The sequence below is a fragment of the Leucoraja erinacea genome, chromosome 2 (genome assembly GCF_028641065.1).
Source record: "Leucoraja erinacea ecotype New England chromosome 2, Leri_hhj_1, whole genome shotgun sequence".
In the NCBI taxonomy this organism is placed as follows: Eukaryota; Metazoa; Chordata; class Chondrichthyes; order Rajiformes; family Rajidae; genus Leucoraja; species Leucoraja erinaceus.
This window is the reverse complement of record NC_073378.1, coordinates 7,229,267-7,244,741: the sequence shown is the minus strand read 5'-3', so window position 1 is coordinate 7,244,741 and position 15,475 is coordinate 7,229,267. Positions and strand designations below refer to the sequence as shown.

The 15,475-nt window shown below is 40.2% G+C and overlaps 1 protein-coding gene across 6 annotated transcripts in view; it reads right to left on the bottom strand.

Moving 5' to 3' along the window:
* Positions 1–1,258: 1,258 nt before the first annotated feature.
* Positions 1,259–15,475, bottom strand: part of brd9 (bromodomain containing 9) — a 50,307-nt gene continuing 36,090 nt past the window's right edge. For 3 of the 6 annotated variants that reach the window (XM_055651351.1, XM_055651369.1, XM_055651361.1), the window contains exons 15-17: positions 15,146–15,254; positions 13,264–13,434; positions 1,259–4,241 (exon numbers count right to left, since the gene is read on the bottom strand). In XM_055651351.1, coding sequence (XP_055507326.1) covers positions 4,120–4,241; positions 13,264–13,434; positions 15,146–15,254 — 402 coding nt within the window. In that variant the 3' untranslated portion in view covers positions 1,259–4,119. Of the gene's footprint in view, positions 4,242–12,867; positions 12,942–13,263; positions 13,435–15,145; positions 15,255–15,475 lie in introns of all 6 variants that reach the window. The other 3 variants (XM_055651378.1, XM_055651388.1, XM_055651399.1) reach the window with 3 other exon arrangements.

Here is a 15,475-nt window from a genome sequence, read left to right as displayed (position 1 = left end):
GAAGTCACCCATTATAACTGTTTTACCTTTGTTGCACGCATTTCTAATTTCCTGTTTGATGCCATCCCCAACTTCACTACTACTTTTAGGTGGCCTGTACACAACTCCCACTAGCGTTTTCTGCCTCTTAGCGTTTCGCAGCTGTACCCATATCGATTCCACATCATCCAAGCTAATTCCTTTCTATTGCGTTAATCTGCTCTCTAACCAGCAACGCTACCCTACCTCCTTTCCCTTTCTGTCTATCCCGCCTGAATATTGAATATCCCTGGATGTTCAGCTCCCAGCCTTGGTCACCCTGGAGCCATGTCTCCGTGATCCCAACTATATCATAGTCATTAATAGCTATCTGCACATTCAAGTCATCCACCTTATTACAAATGCTCCTTGCATTGAGACACAAAGCCTTCAGGCTTGTTTTTACAACACTCTTACCCCTTATACATTATGCTGAAAAGTGGCCCTTTTTGATTTTTGCCCTGGATTTGTCTGCCTGCCACTTTTACTTTTCACCTTGCTACCTATTGCTTCTACCCTCATTTTACACCCCTCTGTCTCTACGCTCACACATTTAAGTAACCCTTTCCCTTTAACTCCATCGTCAACTATCCCATTTGACACCCCACCCCCCTTATTCAGTTTAAAACCACCCGTGTAGCAGTGGCAAACCTGCCTGCCAGAATGCTGGTCCCCCACCTGTTAAGATGCAATCCGTCCCTTTTGTACAGTTCCCCCTTACTCCAAAACAGATCCCAGTGATCTAAGAATCTAAATCCCTGCCCCGTGCACCAGTTCCTCCGCCACACGTTCAGGTCCCGTATCTCCCTGTTCCTGCTCTCGCCAGCACGGGGAACTGGAAGCAAACCGGAGATAACAACCCTGGAGGTCCTGCTTTTCAGCATTTTTCCGAGCTCTCTATAAAGTCAATGCTGCAGAATATTCATCCCCTTCTTTCCGACATCGTTTGTGCCGACATGCATTTAAACCAGCATCTCCAGTTCTTTCTTGCACAATGAACACCCAAACCTGATTCAGGTGTACAATGGAGTAATTCTCATTTACGCAGTGGAAAAGGGCAAAGTGGGGTATCCTTAGAAAGTAAAGTCTGAAGAGATACAGGTTGAGGGAGTATTCAGGGCTATCTTTGGCATCTTATTTTGCAGGTGTTTGATTGTGATCACACTGAATGTCAATGGCGTACTGTAATAAGTGCTCATTGTACATTTATATACAAAATAAAGAGGTTTCAATAGAAAAATTACCAACACATGTATATAGTTTATTCCATATTTACAACTTGCCTTCACAAAAACAGCATTAGCAGCCTTCTTTCAGAAACAGACAGTAGACAGCAATGTAATTTAAACATTGAGATATCTACTGATTAAACTACGTCCTTGAAAAAAGTGGAATTCATTTGCTGTGCATTTAAAAATACAGTAAAAGACTAAACCACATCCTGTTACAGAACAAGTACAGAGGAAGGGAAGAAATAAATGCATGAAAACATTTATTTTTCAGCAACAGATTATACAACTGAAAATCAGTCATGATCATTGTAAATCTAATTTAGAAGATAAAATTGCATTTACACAATGTCATTCATACTTTCAGGACTGAGAAGTCAATTACATTTTTTTGAAAAGCGGTCACCATTCTTACACAAGCAAACGTGGCTGAAAAGTTGTGCATTGGATATCCTTCAAACAGCAATGAGATAAATAATCAATTAATATGCTTCAGAGTTTGGTGAAGGATAATTTTTGGACAAATGCTGAAAAAATCCATGATAGTGCCATGCCATGCACCATTTAATCGAAACTGTTTATTACACAGCTCCAAGAGGACACGTCTGACTGCACAACAATCCCTTAAAGATTCAATAACCATAGATGATCAGAGTAGGTCATTGTTCTGATTCTAAAGCATTTGTGTAATGATTACCAGAGCCACATTAGCTTAAATACTTTGTAAATTGCCTACCTTTAAACACAAGACTCAGTCATTAGCTTTGTATGGACAGATTATGTTTAAAAAAGCAGCAATTTGAAAGAAAGCTTCTTACAATGAAGAAAATGTTGTTTAATTAATTTTAAATTAATTTGGATTGAAACATTTAGTTCTAAAATTGGTATAAAATTCTATTCATTAGTTAATTTTCATAAAAATCGATTTTGTTTTTCAAATGCAATACCATAGGAATAATAGAAAATCAGGTGTGAATAGTATAGAGCTTTAAGTATTCTCTGCATTTTACAGTAACAGTATTGCACTGTTTTAAAAGCTAACTTTGTCAAATCAAATATTTACAAAAGCAGCTTAACTTGAATGATGCAAATCAGATAAAATAACATGCATTTAAATTTTAAAAAACCTGTACCCTGACCGCATGGCGCAACAGAAAACAGAATTTCTGCAAAAAAAAAACACAGTAAATTTCATTATCATAACAATTTGGTCTTAGTCAAACTACATTGACAAAATCTTGTATAAAATTCAATATTTCATTGCATAAACTTTTACTTTCACTTTAAATATTGTTTTGTTCTGGTTTAACATTTAGTGATAGCTTGCCGTCAAATATTATTCAGGCAAAACGGGAAAATGTATCATAGCCTATTATAAATTCTGTACACGTCCACAACAAATTCTAATTCTGTATATTTATTAAATAAAAACTATTATTCATAAGAGTGTTATCTTAACATTGTTGGCATGTGTGACATAGCTTGTGCAATATTTTAATCCTGCTTGGTTAATATGTGCTTCTGATCTTGTATCGCCTATGTACAATACCTTGTCTATGCCGTTCACTGGAACACTGAAACCAATGAATTAGCACAGCCCCAGAAAAACAAAACTCCATTGTTAAATGTGAATTTAACCACACAATACAAAATATCACCATTATGGTAAATAAACCTCGTGTTAAGTATTGACTTCATTACAACTATAGGTTATTGTGAAACCACAAACTGTGCTTGAAATTTGAAACACAGATATAGTGATGATATTTGTGAATCTGAATGATAGTCCAGTAAATATCATGTTAGAAATTATGATAAAAGGCTACTTCCATTTAAATTAAGCGCAGAAAGGCTTGTTTACAAGTGTACTCTCTAACTCAGTCAATTCTAGTATAGTTGCTGTCTGCAGGAGATCCATTGCACAAATCTGGGTGAATCACCTTTTATTATGCATGGTCTTGAGGCTTCATAGCCTGAAAGAGGTTAAACATCGAAATCGTAAGTGAATGATAATCGAAGAAGAGCATCACAGCAGTTATCAATCTCAGATCATCGGCACCTTGTAGTAACGGGAGTTTATAAAATAGTGTAAAATCTGTTACTAACCATATTTGAAAGTCCATCACAATTTAAACAAACTAGTTAAAATCTTCTCTTAAAAACGATCGTTGTCTATATTAGCACATCCATCAGTATATTATTATTTTAAAAATCACCATAAACACACGCTGAAACAAGTTCCTACAGAAGCTGTAATTTAGTTTCACTCTTGAAGTATCAGTAAGACAGTTGTTGTCATTATTCTTTAGGATTACTTTTCCAGTACTGTAATTCACTGCAATATTTGCAAATATTGACATTGTTTGGAGCAGTACTCTAAAATATTATCTGGAACCCCTCTAGGTTTTGTTGTAAGGGTTTACAGGAGGGGAAGAAAATGGTATCCAATTTAATATTTTCCATTGTGATTACATTATCCTCAAGAATACTTGTAAAGGGTGAACAGATGTATAAAAATGCATACAATTGCCAACAAGAAACACATTCTATATACAAAGCTTTTTCTAAAAACTGTACAGATTTTGAAACCTGCAACAACACGTTTACTAGTCAAAAGGAAGAGACCATTTCCGATTCCACTTAGCCTGCCAAGTGCAAGCCAGACATGATCATGATTATATGATCTAATACATTGTGTCCATTCACATCACATTAAACAAGAGATCTCCTGAGTTGCAGTAGATGTCAACGTAGGAAATTGTCATGTTGCATTGGAAAACTACTGGAAGCACTCTTTCCTCTAACTCTTGGGACTTTTGTGAGATCTATTCTTTCATTTGGCAAAATAGCTTACTTTCACTACGAGAAAGATCTAGGGGTTTTCATTATTTCTGTTCAGGTTGCCCGCAGCTGTATTTCTCGGAGACTGAAGAAATTCACGGAAGTCTTGAACTATGTCCCGGTGTTCTCCGACACTCAGGTTATGAGGACTCCCTAAGGGCAAAGCACAAAATCAGTTTTCCATTTTGATAAGAACCAGTCAGCAACCTTGAACCAGCAAGTCAAATACAAGAACTGACTTCAGAAAAGCATAAATCAGGCTTAGCTGTTCTAAGCAAACATACAACAAAACATTTTGTAAAAATCTTTTATTTATAACAAATATGCAAAGGTGCTCCCCAGAAATATTTACACACAGCATTTGACATCAAATAGATTTCCCAAGATTTGGTCAGAGGTAGGTTCTTAAGAGTGTGAGAGGAATGGAGGAATGAAGAAAGGAATGATGGCCTAAGGAACAGAATACAGCAATCAGGACTTGGGCAGCTAAATATCAGTGATTGCGTTCATGGTTCAGGAGCACAAGGGGAAGAGATGGAGCAGAGTTTCAAGTGGAAAGGCTGGAAGAGATTTCAGAGATGGCAAGGGATAGAGCGAGTGGGATGATAAAGTTGAAACCATGGTGGGTTTAAAGCATACGAGGGAGAATTCTATATCATAACATGAACCCTCTGGAGCTTTTTTTCTCTCACATCTTTGTTCATTTGTCAATTAATTCCAGAATTATCCATGAAGTGCTTGTCTGCACTTTGTTTACCCCATCAAAGACTTTAGTGAATGAGCAATCTATCAATCTCCACACAATCTCAGTGTTCTATGAAAAACTCTCATCTCCAGCACCATTCTATGCATTATTCCAAGGAGGGAGGAAAGATTTAATAGGAACTTGAGAGGTAACTTATTTTACGCAAAAGGTGGTAGGCATATGGAACGAGCTGCCAGAGGTGGTACATGGACAGGATAGGTTTAGAAGGATATGGCCCAAACGCAGTTAGGTGGGACTAGCGTAGATGGGACATGTTTGTCGGCATGGGCAGGTTGGGCCGAAGGATCTGTTTCCACTTTGTATGACTCTACGACTATTATTTTCCACAAAGTTCAACTATATTTTCAATGTTAGTGATGTCTTTAACCTTGAAAATTGTATTCTATATACCAAGTGTTGATGTTATATGCATATCAAAAAGAACTGTGATCTTAATATCAACCCCAGGGTGTACTACTGTACATCTCTATATTTAAAGTAACAACATTTTCACTTCTACTCCCTGCTTTTTATTCGCATAGCAAATGCCATTTCACCCAAAAGTCTTCTCTTGCTAAAAGGCTAATGTTATACTTTAATAAACACGTATGAAAATTCATATTAACATCTGTTTTTGTCATATTTTTTCCTAATAATACAATTAGGTTAATCAACCATGAATTGCCTTTAATGAATTCAGATTGGATTTTCTTACTAAAACTTGTAATAGTGGTATTGCAGAGTTCTTTAAAAGAAGGATCACTCTGCTCAAGTAGATCATTAACAAAATCTCAAGAGAAATCAGAGTTTGGCGAAAAATGCCAGCCTTTCCAGTGATACCCTGGTCCCAGAAAATGAATAGGATAAGTTATCAGTTATACCATTCCAATTTGACTGTATTTTACTCTTGAAATACTATGGGGGTTGAACTATCATTTTGTCTTTTTTTTTTAAATTTCTGTTCATATATTCATGTGAATTTTAAATTTTAATCAGATTTTTAAAAGTCCCAAGTCCCAGGACATTTGCATATTTTAGTGACTGTGGTACAGACACACCATTGATGGGGGTGGAATACATTGCACTCATCCCTACACTGCATTTTCCAACCAGCGCAGTCAATGTTTTTTTAGTTTCCAAACATATGTTTCCAAAATATAGTGGGAAGATTAATTATTAAACAAGGACTTTGAGAACTAACGTTTGAATGCAGGGTAAGGATGTGGCTATATTATAAATTCAGAATAAAGAATTCATGCTTAATGTATTTTAACAAACTATAAAACCCCTTATTGGTGGAGAAAATATACCATGCCTATTACACAGAGTACTGAATTAGCAAATAAGCTGAAGTTCTGTTGAAGCAGATGTAAACTGCATCAGATTTCAGGATGCGATTCAAAAACAGTCTGCTAGAGCATGGCCACAAGAAGTAAATGAGGGTTAATTGTGGAATGATTAATCCTACCTTCACTCTTGAGATACCATATCAACATAATTACCGAGTAGCCAGCTGCTGGACTAGAATATGTTTAAAGTGAAAGTATTATAGGCCAAAGCCATAAGATAACCAAATAAAAAAGCCTCCCAGTCTATTTAAATTCACTCATCAAGACTACCCTCCCTAATACTATTTTGGATGGTTTCTTTCACTTTTGTCTGGGGATATCTGCATGAAGAATTAGAAACATTAAAAAAAGATCTTTATTAATTTGAAGCATCATCTCATCTTTCTCCTAAATGATTGAATAACCTATATTTCAGGATTCTATTTTTTCACTCAGTTTACGATTGTAAACAATTATTTGTAAACATGGAGACAAATTAAAAAAAAAAAAAAACTAGATGCTGGAATCTCCTTCATTCTGAAGGTCCCAAAACAAAGTGCTGTCTGTCCATTTGCCTCCACTGAAGCTGCCTAACCCAGTTTCCCCAGCACCTTGTTTTTTGTTCATTACCAGGACCTTGGTGCCCCATTTCCAAGCTGCAAAGCTCAAATCTCGAGCCTACTTCAATAACTGCTACTGCACAGTGATTCACTTGTGATTCATCATGCCCTGCCTCCCATGCACTAATATTTCCCATGTGCTGATGATGTTATCCAAGCCCAATATGGTGGAACAGGTAGAAGAACCAGGCCGAGAAGTAATTGTACTACAACTAGTTTTCCATTACGCCATCTAATTTTACGATACTGCCTATACAATGTGTCTTCAAGTCATACAGCATGGAAACAAGCCTTTCGGCCCATCTTGCCCATTCCGACCTAGATGCCCCATCTATACTAATTCCACCTTCATAACGAGAAGATTTGACTATAGGAGCAAAGAGGCCCTTCTGCAGTTGTACAGGGCCGTGGTGAGACCACACCTGGAGTATTGAGTGTAGTTTTGGTCTCCTAATTTGAGGAAGGACATTCTTGCTATTGAGGGAGTGCAGCGTAGGTTCACAAGGTTAATTCCCAGGATGGCGGGACTGTCATATGATGAAAGAATGGAACAACTGGGCTTGTATTCATTGGAATATAGAAGGATAAGAGGAGATCTTATAGAAACATATAAAATTATTAATGGATTGGACACGCTAGATGCAGGAAACCTGTTCCCGATGTTGGGGGAGTCCGGAACCAAGCGCCACAGTTTAAGAATAAGGGGTAGGCCATTTAGAACGGAGATGAGGAAACACGTTTTCACCCAGAACGTTGTGAATTTGTGGAATTCTCTGCCTCAGTAGGCAGTGGAGGCTGATTCACTGGGTGCATTCAAATGAGAGTTAGATTGAGCTCTTCGGGCTAGCGGAATCAAGGGATATGGGAGGGCAGGGACGGGGTACTGATTGTGGATGATCAGCCATGATCACATTGAATGGCAGTGATGGCTCGAATGGCCTATTCCTGCATCTATTTTCTATGTATCGATGTACCTGCCTGCATTTGGCCCATATCGCTCTCAACCTTTCCTGTCCAAGTACCTGTCCAAATGTCTTTTAAATGTTGTTATAGTACCTTCTTTAACTACCTCCCCTGGCAGCCCGTTCCATATATCCACCACCCTGTGTGAAAATGTTGGCTGCCAGGTTTCTATTAAATCTTTCCCCTCTCACCTCACATGGGTCATGTACCTTAAATTTCGAAATACAACAAAAGATGTGCCCTGGACACTGAAAATGCCTGCTTTATATCAACATGCATTCAACAAGATTAATCTGATGAACAATCTGCAATCATGTATTAAATAAAAATCACTTGCATGTTAAGCACTGATCTTTGCCTTGTAGCAATACATTTTGCTCTCTTTCCAGCTTAACATCCTTGAGCAAAATATTTTTTATCTTTCCATCTTAACATCCTTCCTCTAGCAGGGTAACCAAAACGGAACACAAAATTCCGAATGCGGCCTCACCATTGTCTGGTACAAGTAACAAAACATCTCAGCTTCTCTACTCAAAACCCTGACTGATGAAGGCCAATGTCCCAAAAGCCTTCTTGTTGACCCTATTTATCTGTGATCCACTTTCAAGGAACTATGTACCTGCACTTCTAGATCCCTTTGCTCTACAACACTCTCACAGCAAAAGTCCTGCTTTGGTTTGACTTCACAAAATGCGACACCTCACATTTACCCGCTGTAAACTCCATTAGCCATTCCTCAGCCCACTGGCCCAGCTGATCAAGAGCCTGCTGTATTTTTTGATAACCATCTTCACTGTCTACAAAATCACTTTATTGTCACACCATAAAATATTATAATTACATTGCCTAGAATAGCTTTGCTCCCAAGCTGGCATTGTAATATTCGGTAGACCTCACAGTTCTGGTTTAGAACATAGAAACATAGAAAATAGGTGCAGGAGTAGGCCATTCGGCCCTTCGAGCCTGCACCACCATTCAATATGATCATGGCTGATCATCCAACTCAGTATCCCGTACCTGCCTTCTCTCCATACCCCCTGATCTCTTTAGCCACAAGGGCCACATCTAACTCCCTCTTAAATATAGCCAATGAACTGGCCTCAACTACCTTCTGTGGCAGAGAATTCCACAGATTCACCACTCTCTGTGTAAAAAATGATTTTCTCATCTCGGTCCTAAAAAACTACCATCTTATCCTTAAACTGTGACCCCTTGTTCTGGACTTCCCCAACATCGGGAATAATCTTCCTGTATCTAGCATGTCCAACCCCTTAAGAATGTTGTAAGTTTCTATAAGATCCCCCCTCAATCTTCTAAATTCTAGCAAGTACAAGCCGAGTCTATCCAGTCTTTCTTCATATGAAAGCCCTGCCATCCCAGGAATCAGTCTGGTGAACCTTCTCTGTACTCCCTCTATGGCAAGAATGTCTTTCCTCAGATTAGGAGACCAAAACTGTACGCAACACTCCAGGTGTGGTCTCACCAAGACCCTGTACAACTGCAGTAGAACCACCCTGCTCTTATACTCAAATCCTTTTGCTATGAATGCTAACATACCATTCGCTTTCTTCACTGCCTGCTGCACCTGCATGCCTACTTTCAATGACTGATGTACCATGACACCCAGGTCTCGTTGCATCTCCTCTTTACCTAATCGGCCACCATTCAGATAATAGTCTACTTTCCTGTTTTTGCCACCAAAGTGGATAACCTCACATTTATACACATTATACTGCATCTGCCATGCATTTGCCCACTCACCCAGCCTATCCAAGTCACCTTGCATCCTCCTCACAGCTAACACTGCCCCCCCAGCTTCGTGTCATCCGCAAACTTGGAGATGTTGCATTCAATTCCCTCATCCAGATCATTAATATATATTGTAAATAGCTGGGGTCCCAGCACTGAACCTGCGGTCCCCCTCTAGTCACTGCCTGCCATTGTGAAAAGGACCCGTTTACTCCTACTCTTCGCGAGTACTAGTCCTACTCCTACTCCTAGACTACCTTCTTCATTGTTTGCATGGTTTCTCTAACATAGATCAAAAGGATTTGAGTATAGGAGCAGGGAGGTTCTACTGCAGTTGTACAGGGTCTTGGTGAGACCACACCTGGATTATTGCGTACAGTTTTGGTCTCCTAATCTGAGGAAAGACATTCTTGCCATAGAGGGAGTACAGAGAAGGTTCACCAGACTGATTCCTGGGATGTCAGGACTTTCATATGAAGAAAGACTGGATAGACTCAGTTTGTACTCGCTAGAATTTAGAAGATTGAGGGGGGATCTTATAGAAACTTACAAAATTCTTAAGGGGTTGGACAGGCTAGATGCAGGCTAGATTGTTCCCGATGTTGGGGAAGTCCAGAACAAGGGGTCATAGTTTAAGGATAAGGGGGAAATCTTTTAGGACCGAGATGAGAAAAACTTTTTTCACACAGAGAGTGGCGAATCTCTGGAATTCTCTGCCGCAGAAGGTAGTTGAGGCCAGTTCATTGGCTATACAGGTGCACAACCTTTTATCCGAAAGCCTTGGGACCAGACACTTTTCGTAATTCAGAAATTTTCGGCTTTCGGAATGGAAGATTTTTAGCGTAGATTTTAACAGCTGGCTCAGTGGTAGAGTGCTCGGCTCGTATCCGCAAGGTTGCGAGTTTGCGCCTCGATCCCGGCAGTTACTCGATCGCGAGTTTAAGTCTTCAATGTAGATTTTTCTTGCAGAATAGGAGAGAATAGGGAGGGTTAGGCTGGGATCATTCTCTGCGAGATGATCTTAGTGCGGGAGACAAGTGTAGGAGAGGTGTACTGACTGTGTGAGCAGAACTTTGGAAGTGATTGCCCACCATTCTCAAAAGCCGCTGTGTCTCCCTGTCCCTCCAACTCCAGAGGAATCCGCTGCCCGATGCGCCGCTACAGCGACAAGTGGCAGTTCGCCCACAGCCCGAGCTGCGCCACCCTCATCCGCAACCCGGGTTCCTCTGGAGTTGGAGCGGGGCTGGGCTAGAGTTGTTGCTGGCTGTGAGTCTCTGGGATCTTCGTGCTTGCAGTGGGCCTGGGGGTTGGTGTCCCGATGAGGGGGCGCAGCTCGGGCTGTGGGCGAACTGCCACTTGTCGCTGTAGCGGCGCATCGGGGAGCGGCTTCTGGTGGTCCTGTCGTCTCTCAGCTCCTGTCCAGGGGGATGGCCGGAGACGTCAGGACCAACAGGAACCCACTCCCCGATGCGCCGCTACAGCGACAAGTGGCAGTTCGCCCACAGCCCGAGCTGCGCCCCCTCATCCGCAACCCGGGTTCCTCTGGAGTTGGAGCGGGGCTGGGCTAGAGTTGCTGCTGGCTGTGAGTCTCTGGGATCTCCGTGCTTGCAGTCGGTGTCCCGTTGGTCCTGACGTCTCCGGTCACCCCTCTGGACTGGAGCTGAGACTGGGAACTGTACCGCCCTTGCCCCCTCCCTCTGCAACTGCAAACAACCCCACAGTTCCCAGTCTCAGCTCCTGTACAGGGGGATGGCCGGAGACGTCACAGCCCGAACCATCAGCTTCTGTCCCAACGGGGACAGCGGAGAGCGTGTTCCTCTGTAGTTGGAACGGGGCTGGGCTGCTGCTGGCTGTGGGTCTCTGGGATCTCCGTGCTTGCAGTGGGCCTGGGGGTCGGTGGCCCGTTGGTCCTGACGTCTCCGGTGACTGACACTGGCTCCAACGTGAAGACAGTGCAAAGCCCCCGCGCCGGTGCAATGCGCGGGGAGCTGGAGAGGGGAGGGAAGGGATCACACACATGGCCGGGAAGCAGAGGGGTGTAGGTGGGGTGAAACTGAAGGGAGCGACAATTTGCTGCTGCCTGCCCGCTGAGTTTAAAAGTTCTCATGCAAGACTCACGATACACTGTGTATCGTGAGTCTACCGTGGGAACGTTTTAACTCAGCGGGCAGGCAGCAGCAGATTGTCAATTATTAACCCTCCCGCGCAATATACCCTCACCTTCTCTTTTATGAATGGGGATTTAGTTCCCCTTTCTTCGAGGACCGACCGGAGGTTCCGCTGTCACCTCTGTGGGCCGCCCTCGGTGAACATTTTCAAGGACCTTTCTTCAAGGACTGAAAAAATGTCGCTATTCGGAGGTTTTCGTTATTTGGATCTTCGGATAAAAGGTTGTGCACCTGTATTTAAGAGGGAGTTAGATGTGGCCCTTGTGGCTAAAGGGATCAGGGGGTATGGAGAGAAGGCAGGTACAGGATACTGAGTTGGATGATCAGCCATGATCATATTGAATGGTGGTGCAGGCTCGAAGGGCCGAATGGCCTACTCCTGCACCTATTTTCTATGTTTCTATTACACATATTTCATATACAATTATCATGAACATTGGAAAATGGTGTTATTGATTTGAATTAGCCTGAATAAACATACACTAACTTCACCCAAACCAGCGGATCCAAATATTATGCGTATCTCTGGCTTCATTCCTCATCATTCATCCTTTACAGCAATACATTTTGCTCTTTTTTTTGTATGTACTTACCCCTTTTGTGTGCACTTACTCCTTTCTTTTGTGTGTACTTGCCCGCGCAGATGATCATAATGTTTTAACAGAAGGATGTGGTTTTGATGTTTTCATGAAATTTAAGTCCAACCATTTTTTAAAAGATGATGCTACACTAACCATAAACAAATCACTCTTACACCATTTTGTGCTATGAAACTGTTTAACTAAAAAAAGGACTATATGAAATTCCCTTAAACTTTCAGAAATGCACCTTAGACCAAGGCAGTGTGATGAACATTTACTCTAATATTAATTTATTAAAACTATAGTACATCTCATATTAGGACTTAGCTTTGTGCAAATAGTCATGCAGAAAATGACTGAAATACTATAATTTTAATGGCTGTTAACAGAAGAAACAATAAGTATAAATGTACTGTTAAACCCTGAGGTTTGGTAAGGTCATAATTGCTCACAAGCAAAGGCTTGATGCCCAGTGGCAGAACTATTTAGATCGGGAAACTCAACTTATTCAATCATTAAAGAAAATAACTAAGAATGACCTTAAAAAAAAAACAGAAAAGGCATTGAAAATAATTTTTAAAAACTCTGAAATGGAAGTGCTATAAGGCAATTTCAGAATTGATACCTGAATATATTTCTTCATAGAAAATGATTAATGCGTGGAATAATCTTCTGTGCTGGTTAGTGGAGACAAGAGCTCTGGAATCATTCAAATATCAGTTAGATACAGCAACTGAATTAGTGAGGAAACAGAAGATAGAGATAGTGAGGAGTGGGGGAAGGAAGAGAAAGAATAAACAGCAACAGATTTCAAAAGAAAGCGCAACTGGATTAAATAGCCTCCATCACCTGCATTTAACTTCACCTTTTAAGTCTACACAGCAGAACATGCAGAGAAACAAATCTGTCATTCTTTTCCCCAAATAGCTAAAAAGGGTCTTGTTGAAAGATTACTGAAGAATAATCAATCTATGTTCAGCAGGCACAAACTAGACCATAACTATTTTAACTTAGCTTATACCTAGGTGATGCTGCTCACGGTCGGAGTTGCTGGAGATTGAACTGAGATTTGAGGAAGGTCGGGAACCGACGCGTTCTGTCTGAGCCTCATGTAAATCCTGTAGCAACTTGGTGGTCTCATCTAGATTTCTCTGGTTATCATCGTGATCGGGCTCCTTCTTCACTACTTTCCCTAAAATGTGACAAATTTTATATTAAGGAGTAGCTTCGGAATCTTAGGAAACTGGTTAAGCTCCTACGGGGATATGTTCAGTAAAGTTTCATCTGTACAACTACAGCATACTGTAAAAGTGTTTTTTGGGGGGTGGTTGTTTCAGTAAAATGGGACATTTTCTGTTCATTAGGACGGTGAAGCTAGAAGTGGGAACTGGAACATTTTCAATTTCAATAATCTGGTCGATATCTTCCTCCATCACTGTAAAATTTTCACTTGCAGAAACCCATTATTACCTAGCCTAGGTGGAAGATTGCACAATTAGCACTAAATTAGAAATTATTTATTAATCTATATATGAATCCGATCCATACGAAGATTGCTCACAAACAATTTAGATGGGATCATTGCAGGACCAAAGACAGGGAGTTTCAGCTCATTGTCAACTAATTTTAAATTTGTATTCTATGGTGAAATAATGATGAGCTAAACAAATAAGAGTAACCAATTTGCAAATATAGCAATATTTCTGTGCTTGGATTTTGGTAGTTAAATACTAATCTATAAACAGCTAATATTTTCTAATGTTGGACATTTCTTGTGCCTGAAATGTCTTGGAATGAAAACCTTTTCCATAATTATCGAGAAATTGATCTGCAGCGCTGTGAAAGCAATGTTTATTGGAGTTAGATTTAGCTCTTTGGGCTAAAGGAATCAAGGGATATGGGGAAAAAGCAGGAACGAGGTGCTGATTTTAGATGATCAGCCATGATCACATTGAACGGCGGTGCTGGCTCGAAGGACTGAATGGCCTACTCCTGCACCTCTTTTTCTAAGTTTTTTCTTTGTTTCTATGATGGAGTTTTGCTCAACTGTTCAAGGTGCGGAAACAAACGAGTTGAAAAGCAACAAAAAATACAATACAAAAAACAAGATAGAAATTCTCAGCTGAAAATTCCTTAGAACAAGAAAAGATTTCTGCAAGAAACAGAAAGTCCCAAAAGACACCAAAGCTGTTAACTCCGCAATTAACCACGAAGATCAAAAGTAAAACAAGCGAGAAAAAGCTGCTGTAAACTTACTGGTAGACATTGTTAATTTCCATAAAGTCAATAAAAATGGTTTTATGTTCCTGATACAAAGTATAGGAAAATAGAGCGTTTGCTATTTACTTTTGAAAAAAAGTTATAACCTAATAATTTACACTTTTGCCATTTGGAAACAGTCACCAAGTTATAGTTTTGCTTCATAAAAAAATATATACAGCACATAGTACACCCATCCATTTCACTGAACTCTTTAAATGATATAAAGGCCACGATAACACGAAGCAGCAAACCACGCTTGAGGAACTTCCATCATTAATTTGCTCGACGTCAACCTGAACCCCTGGTGATGGCATATCTCCAGTAAATGAGCAATATCATAAACAGAATATTAAATTTAAATACACTACAATCCTCCAGCATGTGGTATGCAATGTGTAGTATATCCACTTATATATACATGTCAAGGTCAATGGGAGAAAAACAATAGGTCTGGTATTCCCAGTTAAAGGTTTGCAAAAATTGGATCTGTTATAAGATTTATTCTCTTAATGTTTTAAAGGCTTACATTTTGATTAATTTCATACAAAAATAGTTCATTTATTGGTGGTTCACATTTATGTTAGAATTCAGGTTGAGCTGGCCACTTGAAAGACCAATCTCCAAATGCAATTCACACTTACCTAGTGAGTTCAATAAAGAAATATCTAAGGAGACGTCAGAATAAGACTTCACTGGAATGAAATCCAGGCCAGCTCGGTTGTCACCAGAGCTGCCATTTGCCCCTCCAGCCTATAACAATGAATAAAGTGCAATCCTTTAACCATTATATGGAAGATTGACACACTGATCGGTAGGCTTTACATACGTTCTGGGCAAATAGACCATTTTTCAGTTTAAAAATATTTGGCACAATATTGAAGATCTACCTATACAGGTCCATTAATATGGGTGAAACACCCTTCTGGTTCTGCATTGGCCACGACTCTCAAAACCTTCTTGATCATAATGAC